We start from the raw sequence: 14,117 nt of genomic DNA on the forward strand, positions 1-14,117 counted from the left end.
GAATGGGATGTACTTTATGTTCAAGTGACTTATAGAGCAATATGTGTTGCTAAGTTACGATCCACTCCAGCTACTGTCATTGTAAAAGTAATAAAATACAGTTTGTAAAGCTTGATCCAAAACGGCTCCATGTGTTGGGCGACACGTGCCGTCTGATCCAAACTGAAGCTTTCCATGATAATGACTGTGTTTTGCATAAAGAGCTCAGATTGATGTTTCATTGCATACATCTACAACGCCCTGTTCGGTGTCAGCTTCACAAATATATCTCGTTTCAGGAGAGATGTCGAGGGTATAGAACCTATCAAATTTGCCTAATTCTCCGTAATGTCGCATGACGGACCATCAGCTCGTCTGTCAGGCCAAATGAAGAGTGCCTGCAACGGCTCAGTTTAGTTTGTTACTTTTAGTGTCGGTATTCCTGTAACGTGTAGTGGCACTAACACGTAGGAGGAGACGCCGAGGTGACACTCACATTTACATTGGTATCGGCGTACAGAAAAGGTGAATGGCATTACGAGCAAAATGTACAGAATCTGTCTTAACTCCCAGTCGGTGTTGTACATTTGGCGATGGAATAATACAGTAGATGCTAACGTTCAGTTTGGAAGATCTGGCACGATGCCATGCTCATTTCTTCTTAACGCGAAAAATACCTTTACGCAAAACAAAATTATAAGATTTAATGGGCCATTACTTCCGGATCCCAAACTAAATAAGACATGTGTATTTGATGATATTGATTTTAACTGGAGGAGCCGAATTGTATGTAGGCGAAATTCCTGCCGTGCTATTAACTTAAATTAATTATTTAATTGATTCTTACAAGTATCATGCTGAATGGACCTATAGTCTAATGAGTCCTTTGATAAGAACTTCAACATGTATTTACACACCATATGAAAAAAGAACATTCAAGATAACCGTGTATTTAATAAATGAGAGTGGAAACTACGTCATCTGCGGCTTGGTGTCGTTATCGTGTCCGGCTTCCCAAATTCAAATCTCACCATCTTCTTCCCAATCTCGTTTCATGTCAAACATCACGACCTGTGGGACCACATTGTATCCGGATGCTTACGAGGACGGGACAGAGTGCAGGTCAACACTGACACAAGCCAATAAACAAAACATCCCACCAAGTTTTCCTGTTTCACGACCACTCTGGAGATGAAGCGTCCTTCCCTTGATCACCACGTGTGAACTAGTGCGGCGCTACAGGAACCATCTGTGATCATTGTAAATTTAGCCATAGTTAGATCAACAGGACACGTATAACTTTGACTACGTGACTTGCGCGAAACTGAATGCCGGGACACCCCCTCTATGTCCTCATCCACACCGCGAAGTCTTCATTTATCAATTGGATCTGGTTTATCTAATGCACCTCCTGCTTCTACATCAAGAAGAAGATTGGAAGTAAGACCTTCTAATCAGCTTTCACGGCACCGGGTGTCATTGCTGTAACTTGTCAGTGTTGGTTTTTATGGACTTTTCACAAAGCCTGTGGATTCTCATAACTCCTTTCAGTTAAAACCTTGGTTTGTGAATTGAATATTTTTTATGATATACAGTGACCATGACAAATATATATCTTTACACAAAAAACTATGAATATTGTACTGTATATCCATTCCTATAGACTCGATACAGCTTTCCAAACACCATTCACCTTGAATCCCAACCTCATCGCTGACAGTGTCTATAACGAAGACATTACTCCATTGTTCGTTAATACTATTGGCAATCTACATGTCTTTCACTGACATTACTCGAAAGGTACATTTGGTTTAGGGGAATGCATTTTGGTGTTCCTATGTATTAACAAATGGCTTCAATGAAACTGGCCTTGATATTTATTACCTGGAAAATACTTCACCCTGTGGAAATATCAGTCACTGAAGGCAAATGACTCCGATCCTGTCCACACATTTCAGTTCTATGATCCATCATGTTTCAATCATTTTGTCATTTTGGTTCTATGATTCTCTATTGTCTGCGCAATGCCATAAATTGTTGCTGACAGGTCTTTCTTTGGTATCACTTTGCCCAACTCCACTGTAACCCACTCCTGCAATAATCTCTTACAGACAAAATCTATGATAATCCCCCATATAACACAGATAGTCGTGGCGTAACAGCTCCTGTGAAAATCTTTCACAAAATAGTAAAATAGAATGTAAAAATATAAATGATGATGATCTCTCACACGCAAGGCCAATGATGATTTCTCACAGAACCTAGTTCTTCAGGGAGTAAAATACTACAATATTCTCAATCCATTCAAAACGTATATTTATAAAGTAGTATGCACTTGCAACAGCATACTTATGTTTATATACGTATCGCCTAAAAGGAATGAATTGTCAGTGCCTTGCCATCCCCTTTCACCAGTGGGACCAAAGACTAGGCATGGTGTTTCAAATCTACCATAATTTCTTCGTCTATGTCAAAATCCATTCCCAGTAATTTGAAACGTGTTTGCCTCCAATAAAACTTCCGTTCCTTGCATAGTTTTAAAGGGAATAGTTTCTTCGACCCTATCCTTATTACCTTAGCTTTGTCAGCATTAACCTTGAGTCCTGAAAACCTCGCAAACAATTGTAGAGTATTTAGAACTGCATGCATTCCTTTTTCTGATCTATCTAGTGCTACGTGTGGTATCATCAGCAAATTGTTCTAAAATATGTTCTAAATTTCCCATTCTGATTCATTTTACATTCTGGTTCTTTCTTAGCTTGAGGGGTATGATCTTAACACATAAGATGAATATATAGGGGGATATTGAATCGCCCTGACGACAGCCTCTTTCTACTGGAGAATGGAACTACTATAACCGTTAACTAATACACTTCATTCAATTCCATTGAAAAAAAGAGAGATCCGTTCTTGTATGCTAGGTCCAAAGTTAAAGGAAAGTGATACCGTTTTTTTTATAGATTTTCTATCAACGGAATCATATGCTTTCTAAAAGTCTACAAGTAGGAGACCTGGGATTTGATAGATTTACATCAGATTACATAAAGTCTGGTTATCTCTCCTATATATCTACCTTCATCAAATCCTCATTTATAATTTCTGGTACCACAGTTTTGATTCTATTTGCATTAAAGTCGGGCTAATTTATGATATGTTTTAAAAGGAAAATTGGTCTCCAGTTTTTAAGAAATTGTTTCGGCCTATTTTCTTTTGGCATACACGTTATTAACCCCTGTTTCTATGATACGGATAGTGTACCTGTTCTGTAAGTATAGTCTAGAGACTTTCTTAGACATTTCCCTAGGTCTCTCCAAAAGAATTTAATAAATTCTTTCGCATAGCCATCTGATCCTGGGATTTTACCATTTTTAGTATTCTTCAGTGCTTGTAGTATTTCTTCATCTGTTAATTCACCTTCCAAAGATTTGTATAAACTACTGGTCAGTTTTGGAACAGCGGTATCTTTAAAAAGGTCATCCAGATCTGAGTACAATCTTCACTTGCGTATAATTTTTGATACTGTGCTTTAATTTCATTAAATATTTCATTTTTTCTCAGTCAATTGAGTTCTATCGTTTTTTGTCAGAAGTTTAATGGATTTGTATAAAACATTTCTAAATTCTAGATGTAGGAACTATTTACTTGACTTTCCACCATGTTCAATTCATTTTGCCTTTGATCTAATAAATGAACCTTTAGTTGTGAGTGTTGCTAGTTTTTCAGTTTCTAGTTTTATTTCCTTTGCTTGATTTAATATTTCTATTTTGTCTTCTTCATTGTCTTTATTATCGAGTTCTTTTTCTAAGTTTTCTTTAAGTTTTCTTTTTCTATATTTATCTCTTTTTTTCGTAGAGTATTTGAGTAGAATATTGTCATTCCTCATATTTCCAACAGCCAGATTTCCCACAACATTCTTTACAACATCATGTCTGTAGAAAAAGAAATGAAAATATGGCAATAGGAAATCTAACTCTGTGGGTAGAAATGTAATTCTCAAAACAATTCTCCTCCTGAAGTTAAAACATCTTTTCAGTTCGTTACCTAATCCAACACAAGAATTTATAAAAGATTTCCAGAAAAAATGTTTTCAATTCATTTGAAAGGGTAAAAGAGACAAAGTTAAAAAGAATGTTATGGTAGCACCACCCAATAAATGCCCCTGATAGAAGACATGTTATAGCAGCTCAAAAACTAAGTTGCCTGAGAAGACTAAATAAAAGCCAAATATTTTTACGTACATATCAGATAACATTATTATCTTCGAAAATCTTTGGTTAGCTGATCCAGGTTTTCTTAGCAAACCAGTGCTACCATATATCTCATACGTCGTTTGGCTGATGTTTTAAACACATGGGCATATTTCATACAAAACAAATACCAGAAAGTTTATGATGTTTAGATGCTCTATCTCAACCAGTACGGCACAACAATAACATAAAGTGTTGATGGAAAACCTATTTTTATACCGATGTATTTGATAAGGAAGTAATCTTCATTAATGACTTCATGAACGACTCCGCAAGCATTTGCTGCGTAGATACATTTCAGTTAAAACATCACTCGGAAATTGAATTTTTGAGATATCAAGGGCTAACATTTTTAAGTACACTGAAAGACAGTCAGGAAAAATAGTGTGGCTTTTTCTCCCTCTTAATTTGAAATGTCTACAAATATCCAGGTTGCAAATTCTTTTATGTAACCTTGTGTGACATAAAATTCACAAAGAAACAACAAAAAAAAGAGAAAAAAGTCAAAGAAGATGGGATGATATGTTCAATAAGGCATATAATGAACATGAATTCATACATTTTTATCTTATATGTTATAGATGTAGACAAATCTGATGTTTCAATTCAAAATATTAATCAATATTTTCGCTACAAATAAATATATTTTTAAGATAAAATTCATGGATTCTCCTTTGTGTAGTTTTTGTGTTAAGTACCTGAAACAATTATTCATTTACTTTGTGATTGTGAATATGTCAAAGGAATAGGGGAAAAGATGACAGATTGGCTCAATGTAATTTCTGAACGCACAATACGTTTTTGAACTGAAAATATAATCGTTGGATCGTGGGGGAATAATAACCCATTAAATGCAATATGCTTGATTGTAAAACAATCAATTTACTGATGTAGCAGAAAAAATCAACACCAAATTTTCAGTGTATACAAAGATAATTGTAAATTATTACGATGTGAAAAGGTTTCAAAGGACTTTTCAAAATGCCAATTTTCAACCTTTTATAAATATTGGTCATCTTTCCACACCCTCCTCGCAACTTTTGACACGTGACATTTTACATTGAATGTTTATGGTGAATTCTTCAGTTTTGAGTCTCAGGTGCAATAACTGCTGCATTAGACTACATACAGAATGCCCAGTAATATGCTGCTATAAGACCCGTGTACACGTGATGTATTCCACATTGTAAGAACTGTGTACATTCCTATGCCATGTGATGTATTCCATACTGTAAGAACTGTGTACATAGCTATGACACGTGATGCATTCCATACTTAATAAAAACATTAAAAAAATAAAAATTAGGCATGGTGGCTCATCACTGGGTACTGTGAAACTCCGCCACAGGACACAGATGCTGACACATACAGAGGGGTAAATCTTGTAAAACCCTGTGGGAAGTTCTCAAAGCTCACTCACAACTGAAAGAGCATGGTAGACAGGTGATAACAGTAACCTTTACATTGTGTTCGTCATGATGTTTCCTTCCAGTCATTGTGAATGTATTTATATGTTGCCAGTCAATAATCACTGCTATCTGAGTCACCTTCGTAACCACAGGCATATCTTAAAAATAGCCACCGCAGACATCGCTGATCACTACATGAATTCAGACCTACTGACCTTTCAGCGTGACGGAAGGGTGAACCTCAACTTGCTAATGGTAGTAGTTTGAGAGCTAATAGAAAACCGACAACCTTTACATTATTACGATAAACGTGGAAATGTTATTTTAATATCTTTTTACGACTTTTATTGGCTCCTACTAGAAGCCATGGTCTCTAGATAGGTAAGCTAGGTTTCGGTGAGCATTAGCAAGTTTGATACCATCAGCAGGCCCGACAGGCAATCAATGACGTCATGTGTCAGGGAGGTGATTCCTTATTGTTGTCCTTTTTGATCACTTCAGGTAATTAAATATTGTTTCGCTTGTAGGAAACTTATCGACACCTGTTGGAGTCTGGAACGGTTTCAAAGCGTGTTCTCCTCTGGTTGTCAAAAAGCTGTCTTCTTTGGGCTTCCTCAGTTAATTCCCAAGCGGACGAGGTCGTTAATCCACGCAAAACGTTTTCCGATCGTGTTTTGGCACTGCCTGGGAATGATGAGCTGCCACAGTGTGCTTCTTAAAAGTCAGGGGACATGCACAAAGTGGTGTTTTGATGAGCAGATAGGTCAAGGTCAACTTGACGATCGATTTATCTGTATTGTCTGGTCTGAGGTTTTAAACCGTCTTCCAAGTACATGGTTTTGACAGGTCAGAAGGTGCCTGTACGTGCGGACATGCGTGTTTATACATGCGACCGGAAGAAGATCCTTTTCAAATTACTTATATTCATCACACCTAAAAGTGATTGCCTCACGGCTTTGTTGAAAAAACTCCCAAATTCACAAATTCAATCGCTTAAATCCGATTGAATTCCACACCATATGCATTGAGTCGCTATCCCATGCCCTATATCAAATTAGGCAGAGGCTTCAGCATATGGAAATGAAAAGGTTGAATGCGTACATCTAGAGTCTCATGTGCACACATATAAACACAGCTATTGAAGTGTGGACGGCAGAATATATATCACGTGTAGCTGGAAGGTAAAGCGCTGCCCAGTAACCAGTTTGGGTTAAGTCATGAAGACCAGATCTATCCCATCTGTCGAGTTTGAAATCACAGCAGTCTATTCTCACCTTAAAAGGTATATCCATATGTCATCCTTACTTTATGTGCATCATTAATGATCACCGGTCTGCGCAATTGGGATACGAATGCATGTGTCTAAAAAGCCAGCGAGCGTGACCATCTGATCCGTTTGTCGCCCCTTATGACAAGCATGGGTTACTGAATATCAGTCTCAACCCGGACTTTCATGAGTCGAGGTCACATCGGACATACTATAGGCATTTACTCAGTATGTATATAATATAACTATAAATTATGTGTCTGTAAGAATTGCAGATGGTTCAATAATATCATGAAATGAGACACTGATGTCGTTAATATAATAGTTCATCGTATCACGAAATGTGTTCGAAAGGTTTAGCCTCAATGTATTAATATTTTCAAAACTGTCTCTTCTTTGAAGTGCTATGTTCCTGTCAACTGCTTCCTAAATTTTACATATTAATTACAACCAGACGGGTCCTTCACGATATTTGAAATCTGCATCCATCATACAGTCTAATTTAATTTAAATATCTTTAAAACAAATCGATAAAATTATATATTATGGCTTCAGCAAATCAATTTGCAGCATCTGTAATACTTTATTGCGTTTATAAAGGGCAATTTGATTGTTAAAATGTTAAATTAATCACCTGTTCTGATGTGTGAGTTTGTACACTGTGTCTGAACGGAGTCAACTATTTTAAACTGTAGCACTATAGATCGTCCCTGGTGCCTGATTAAAACACCCAGTCACGTTCATGAACTTCGTTATGTCAGTGCAACAATCCCGAACCTGACGTCTACTGCATAAACCTACAATTCTGATATTTGCATTCTCAGGAATAGTGACAGGCACTCTGTATCATGTTATTCAGAACATTAATACATTGTGTAGATGAGTGAGTGAGTTTAGTTTTACGCCGCACTCAGCAATATTCCAAGCTATATGGGTCTGGATCAGACACTCCAGTGATCAACAACATGAGCATCGATCTGCACAAATGGGAACCGACGACATGTGCCAACCAAGTTAGAGAAAATGGCCACCCGAACCCGTTAGTCGGCTCTGACGACAAGCATAGTCGCCTTTTATGGCAAACATGGGTTGCTGAAGGCCTATTCTACCCCGGACTTTGACGGGTCTCATTGTGTAAGTGACAACAATGCAATGATATGTTGAGACGTCATATTGGCTGCGTACAAGGGTACATTACATGCGTGTTATCTGTCTCAGTATTGTGTTTTATCCCTGAACAGCATAAGTATACATCTATATAAGTAAACATCGAGTTTGACACTGCATTGCATTTCTGCATTGGCGCCTGCATGTTTGGAGACCTGGCTCAGCTACTCTGTCTGTCTGTGTGCGTGTTAGTTCACTGTGCTCTTATAGCATACCAGATAATATTTATATGGTACCTTTTAAATATCCAACGAGTACGTTTATGCTATAAATTGTTATCATTCAATGAACTGACTATTTGTCTGTCCCTTGTATCTGTATATTTGTCTGTCCCTAGTGTCTGTATAGGACTTCAGAATCCAGCACAGCCAATATGAGGTGATACAAACAAACTGAATATGCTGTTTTGACACTATACATAGATGAAGAAAATATTGAAAGAATTTTATATTTGATAACAATAATTCATCTAAATAGGATGAAACTGTACTGGGGTGAACGTGTTTGGGGTGAAATAACCCGCTACAGTAAACAACACATGGATTGTCCATTTATTTCCTTTATCCGTTTAAACATACGTTACATATGTCCAAACAACATGCGTGTATTATGCCCAAACAGCATGGGTGTTATATGTCGAAACAACATAGGTGTATTATGTCTAAAGAACATACGTGTATTATGTCCAAACAACATAAGTGTTATATGTCCAAACAACATAGGTGTATTATGTCTAAAGAACATACGTGTATTATGTCCAAACAACATAAGTGTTATATGTCCAAACAACATAGGTGTTATATGTCCAAACAACATACGTGTATTATGTCCAAACAGCATGGGTGTTATATGTCGAAACAACATAGGTGTATTATGTCTAAAGAACATACGTGTATTACGTCCAAACAACATAAGTGTTATATGTCCAAACAACATAGGTGTTATATGTCCAAACAAGAAAGGTGTTTTATGTCCAAACAACATTCGTGTGCAATGTCCAAACAACATTCGTGTATTATGTCCAAACAACATACGTGTATTATGTCAAAACAACAAGGGTGTTATATGTCCAAACAGCATGCGGGTATTATGTCCAAACAAGAAAGGCGTTATATGTCCAAACAACATACATGTATTATGTCCAAACAACATGCGTGTTATATATACGATTAGTACTCTAGTAACAGACAGATTTTATTGGCTTCATCCATATTTGGCCCCTAGCTCCAGTATAGAGTCATTGGTTACAGCTACAGTGATTTGTGATGGACAGTCAAGGAAAGCATTTACCACTTGGCAAGGATACAATTTAACAATTACTTTTTGTTACTTCAGCGCCTTATAAACATATTGTGTTAATTTTCTTTGCATTTCACATTGGTATTTTTATATAAATTTTAGCATTGATATCTAAACTGACACCTAAATTGTGTATACAATGGCGCATCAAACATCTTGTATATCCTTATTAGTACATTTTACACTGATTCTTTCAAATTGCTCCCATGTCTACTAGTTTCTGTGTGTAGAGAATGAGAGGATACTTACATTCCTGTCGGTGCACATCTAGTTTTAGAGTTAAGAAATTATACAGTTCCCTCTAAATACAAGGGCCGCCGATATCAACTATCGTATCACACACAGTTGTCTCTGAATGATTAACATGAATCTTCTTAACGCTCTATGTACACAATGTCATACATTCAGTACTATTTCATACACTGAGAATACTTCGGTAAACAAGTTACATGTCCAAACAACTTACGTAGTATGTGTCCAATCAGTACGCGTATTGTATGTCCAACCAGTATACGAGTTTTCTCGAACTTCACGTCAAAACTAAAGAGTTCATCGTTGACTTTCGCATGAAAACGATCATCAATCACACCTGTTACTATTCAGAGTCAAGAAGTAGAAGTAGTTGAAAACTACAAGTGTCTATTAATATTACTGACAATAAACTTTTCCTCCAACAGAATATCGATGCTATCTGTAAGAAATGCCAGTCCCGTCTACGCTTCATGCGCACACTCCGTTCACTGCAAATACACTCTTTATTATTAAACTGTTCTACATATCATGTATTCAGTCAACACGGTGTTGATATAGAACCTTAATTAACGCTCCAAAACAAGAGTAAGCTGGAAAGAGTTGTGAGAGGTACAGTGAAAATAGGCTCTTGTGAATTTTAGAAACTCTGTACATTTCAACTGTTTTCTAATCTTACCTCAAGTATTTCCAATGACCCATCTCAAGTTTAAAACTCCTGTTATACGCTTTTACACTTTGGTTGCAAATATCCTATCCCCAATGTTAAATCTATGAGAGCAAAACAATATTTTATTCATGTTTAAATATCTCTTTTAAACCGTGCTTAAATATTCTGTTATCTGTTGCACTTAACTCATAGTTATTGTTATAGCTTTTATTCTTAACTTTTAGTGTTTCTAGATGCTACAGTTTTGGATGTCGTAAAGATTATTGTTTTAATTATTTATGTTTGTATGTCTGTATTGTGCTGTTTGTTTTGATATGCCATATACCTCTGATGTACACAACATTCCCTCCCAATAAAGACTCATCTTATCTTATCCAGTCTTAAATGTCCTATCACGTGTTATATGTTCAACCAGAATAGGTGTTATATGGCCTATCAGTATACGTGGTATATGTCCAATCAGTATACGTGTTATGTATTCAGTCAGTATACGCGTAAGATGTCCAATCGGTATACGTGTTATATGTACAATCAGTATACGTTTTATATGTCTAATCGGTATACATCATGATGTTATTTGACCAATCGGTATATGCGTATGTCGGTACATGTGTTATATGTCCACTGACATACGTCGTATGTCCTATCTGTACACGTGATATACATTCAGTCAGTATACGTGTTATACATCGACCAGTATAAGTGTTATGTGTCTGATTACTATACACGTTATACACGTCTTACCTGTGCAAAAAGCACGTGTTTTATGAGTCTAACATATTTGTTATCTGCAGGTTACGACGTTATCAAAACGCCATGGAACAGACACATACAGAGCCATCACTCTACAAATAATGACCTCAGTATGAAGACATCTTAAAGTACATTAACCTGCAGATGTCAAGTCTAAAAGTGGAAACTGTGGATAGAACACACGGACCAGATAATGCCAGCTAGTCCCACGGCACAGGAACCCAAACAACCTTGATATTCAAAGCGTTCATATTCAAATGTCACACAATAAGCGAGCATGCAATGTTTACAAACGTTTGTGTTCGTATTTCACAGCCACGCGGTCAGCTTTGAAAAGTAAAGATTTTTCGATCGATGAGTTGTGACGAACTTTGTAATATCTCAACTTCAGAAATCACCTTGTGCGTACATCGCATCGTTAATATACCGTATTGTCCGCCCTGTAATTTCTGGTGCTGTCTTGAGCGTCACAGATGCCATTCTGCACCTGGTTTAATTTCCTGAAGAAACGCACCTGGTTTAATTCCTGAAGCAACACGTCCGTATTAACAATATATATATATAGTTCATACATGTCCAAGAAGGACAAGGAAGAGAAGTGTCCGGACCAAAAGTTGTGTATATGACTGTCTGGGCTGAGGATGATCGCTGTTTGTGGATGTGTGTGCATGCGTGTGTGTGTGCGTGTGCATGCGCGCGCATTTAAACAATGCTCACAAACGTCATATTTCCTTCTTTTTCTTATTTTTAGTCATTTTACATCCTATAGCTACACTGAAGCTCCTATTTCAGTATTATAACTATTTACGTTAATTTGTTGGCACTATTCTCGCTGGACGACGATGGAATAACTGCATTCTTGGTATTTTATTTTACATCAATATTAAACTGAAGCAATGCATTAAACTTCATCATGACTGACTACTTCAAAATACAAGAAATTGACCTGCCTTCCACCATTTTCGCTGTAATGCAGAAGTCAAACAGCTACAGCTAATAAGCATACAAACACGACAATCAACCCACCGACAGCTTCACAACCCACCAGGATAACTAGCACTGTAATCACGTGAATAATTGATAATGTGCTAGCGATTGTGTGTAAAGTGCAGTATGTGTCCTCGATACAGAACTACGATTAGGTGAATAAACAGACTCACCAGTCAACTATGGTAGGGGGCGTGCGAGCGAAATCACTAACATTCTGTCATGAACCAAGAGAGTCAAGACTAGTATATCTGAGCTGTTCCACGGCATATTAAATGTTGGTTAGTCGTTCCTTCACGAAGAGTTCGAACATCCTCATCAAAAATGCATGAGACAATACTGTCTACTAAATGTTTCATCAAATACATGGTATTCTTTAAACCCCAGTTAACAACATGACTTAAAAAAACCAAACATTGTCTCATGTACGATCTAATACACTCCAGTGTTTTCATAAGTACAACATTCGAGAAATAATTCTCAAGCCCTTCGGCATTGAATGTCGTCTCATGATTAAAAAACTAAACCTGAGATCTAATTGAAGTACAGGGCATCCCATTCAAGGAAGTTTTCACCTGACACAAAATAACAATCCAGTGCGACTGATCATCCCTAGTTTACACGATATCCAGTTCTGAAGGAATTCCGACAGACTCCGAATGCCCAATACCGCTGGATCTATTGAGACGGCTTAACGCGGTGTGAGCTGGGGCGTTTGGGGACTACAACAATCCCGTTATTAACAGTGCATCTGAAAGGTGTATAATCGAGCGTTGTGAGTTACGAGTAATTCAATATAGGACAATCCATTTTGCCAACAACATTACAAGGTTCTCACAGTATAAAATATGGTGACCTTCCATTTTCCCCCTGGTGGGAGAGGAATGAAGTTATAACGTTTGGTATTATTTTTGCTGTAGGTTAGCTATGACTAACGGCCATGAAACAACGCATCTGCATCCAGATCGACATCTGATGATTTCTATCTCACTGACATGTGTGCTATGAAGCCGACTAGCCCTGACTGAGCTCTCGGTTTTGTTTCAGCTATACAGGTTGAGATTCCAGTTTTGCTATTCTGGCATAACGACAAGTGTAAACATGGATTATACAACACGAATCAATTCTCTCTCACATCCTTACAGACCTTTATATTAATCACGCAACTCACAATCAGTCTACGCTGATTGGTCTCCAACGAAAGCACCTCAGAGACAATAATACAGTCAGTTATTATACGCTCAATATCGTGGCCTATATTACTTAAAGAAGTATCACATCCTACCAGAAAACCGACAGTGCGTATTTATTGGAACGGATACTGTTTGGGCATCAATGGCACTGTACCACAAGTGTTGGTTGGCTCGTGCGACCCGGCCTTGATGGTAGCTTGGGGATGAGGGGATTATGTGGGGAGATTCAGAAACGGTTCCTACCTGAAGTTATCGTTGTCACCAGGAAACACAGCACTCTGCTATCAATTATCGAACCCATTGTTGTTTGGTAGCATGTTCCACTTTACCAGCCGTCACGCTCTCTTCATCAACTGAACGATTCACTCCTCCACTGCTGCTTCAAATCAGTTACACTTGCATCGACAATTACGGCGAAGCCAGGCAAGATGTTTATATTAACATTTCAGCTGGTATATCCTTTGGCAGTTCCAGACCATGCCTGGCTCACAAGCTCCTAGGTGAATGTTTCAGACTCCGGGATGTGATGTCGCTCCTCAGCCTCGCTTTCAAAGCGATCAATTCTCGTCTGCTCTGACAACCCGCGTGCTCTCGCAGACGACACATTCTACATCTCGCGTGATCAACCATTTTACTTTCCAAAATATGTGGAATCTAGAACCTGGTTCTGTGAAAAGATAAAGTTTATTTCAGGCGACAGTTTGGTTTTCCCTTTCGCCCTTCATTCAATTATATTCGAGAAATCTCATTAAACTCACACTTGAAGTCATGCCAGATACAATCCCTGTTTTCGTGCGTCTTAATTTCCTTTGCCATAACGAACTCACGTGATACAAGTAAGATCAAATAAACGCCTCGGTGTAAAATTAAACCACGAAAAGATGATTCTTCAATTTA

The 14,117-nt window shown here is 37.6% G+C and overlaps 1 protein-coding gene across 1 annotated transcript in view; it reads right to left on the reverse strand.

Moving 5' to 3' along the window:
• LOC137284721 (uncharacterized) overlaps positions 1-13,768 on the reverse strand; it is a 46,210-nt gene extending 32,442 nt beyond the window's left edge. The window contains exon 1 of the mRNA XM_067816640.1: positions 13,464-13,768. Coding sequence (XP_067672741.1) covers positions 13,464-13,521 — 58 coding nt within the window. The 5' untranslated portion in view covers positions 13,522-13,768. The remainder of the gene's footprint in view (positions 1-13,463) is intronic.
• Positions 13,769-14,117: the final 349 nt, after the last annotated feature.

Source organism: Haliotis asinina, chromosome 5 (genome assembly GCF_037392515.1).
Source record: "Haliotis asinina isolate JCU_RB_2024 chromosome 5, JCU_Hal_asi_v2, whole genome shotgun sequence".
NCBI classification, from domain to species: domain Eukaryota; kingdom Metazoa; phylum Mollusca; class Gastropoda; order Lepetellida; family Haliotidae; genus Haliotis; species Haliotis asinina.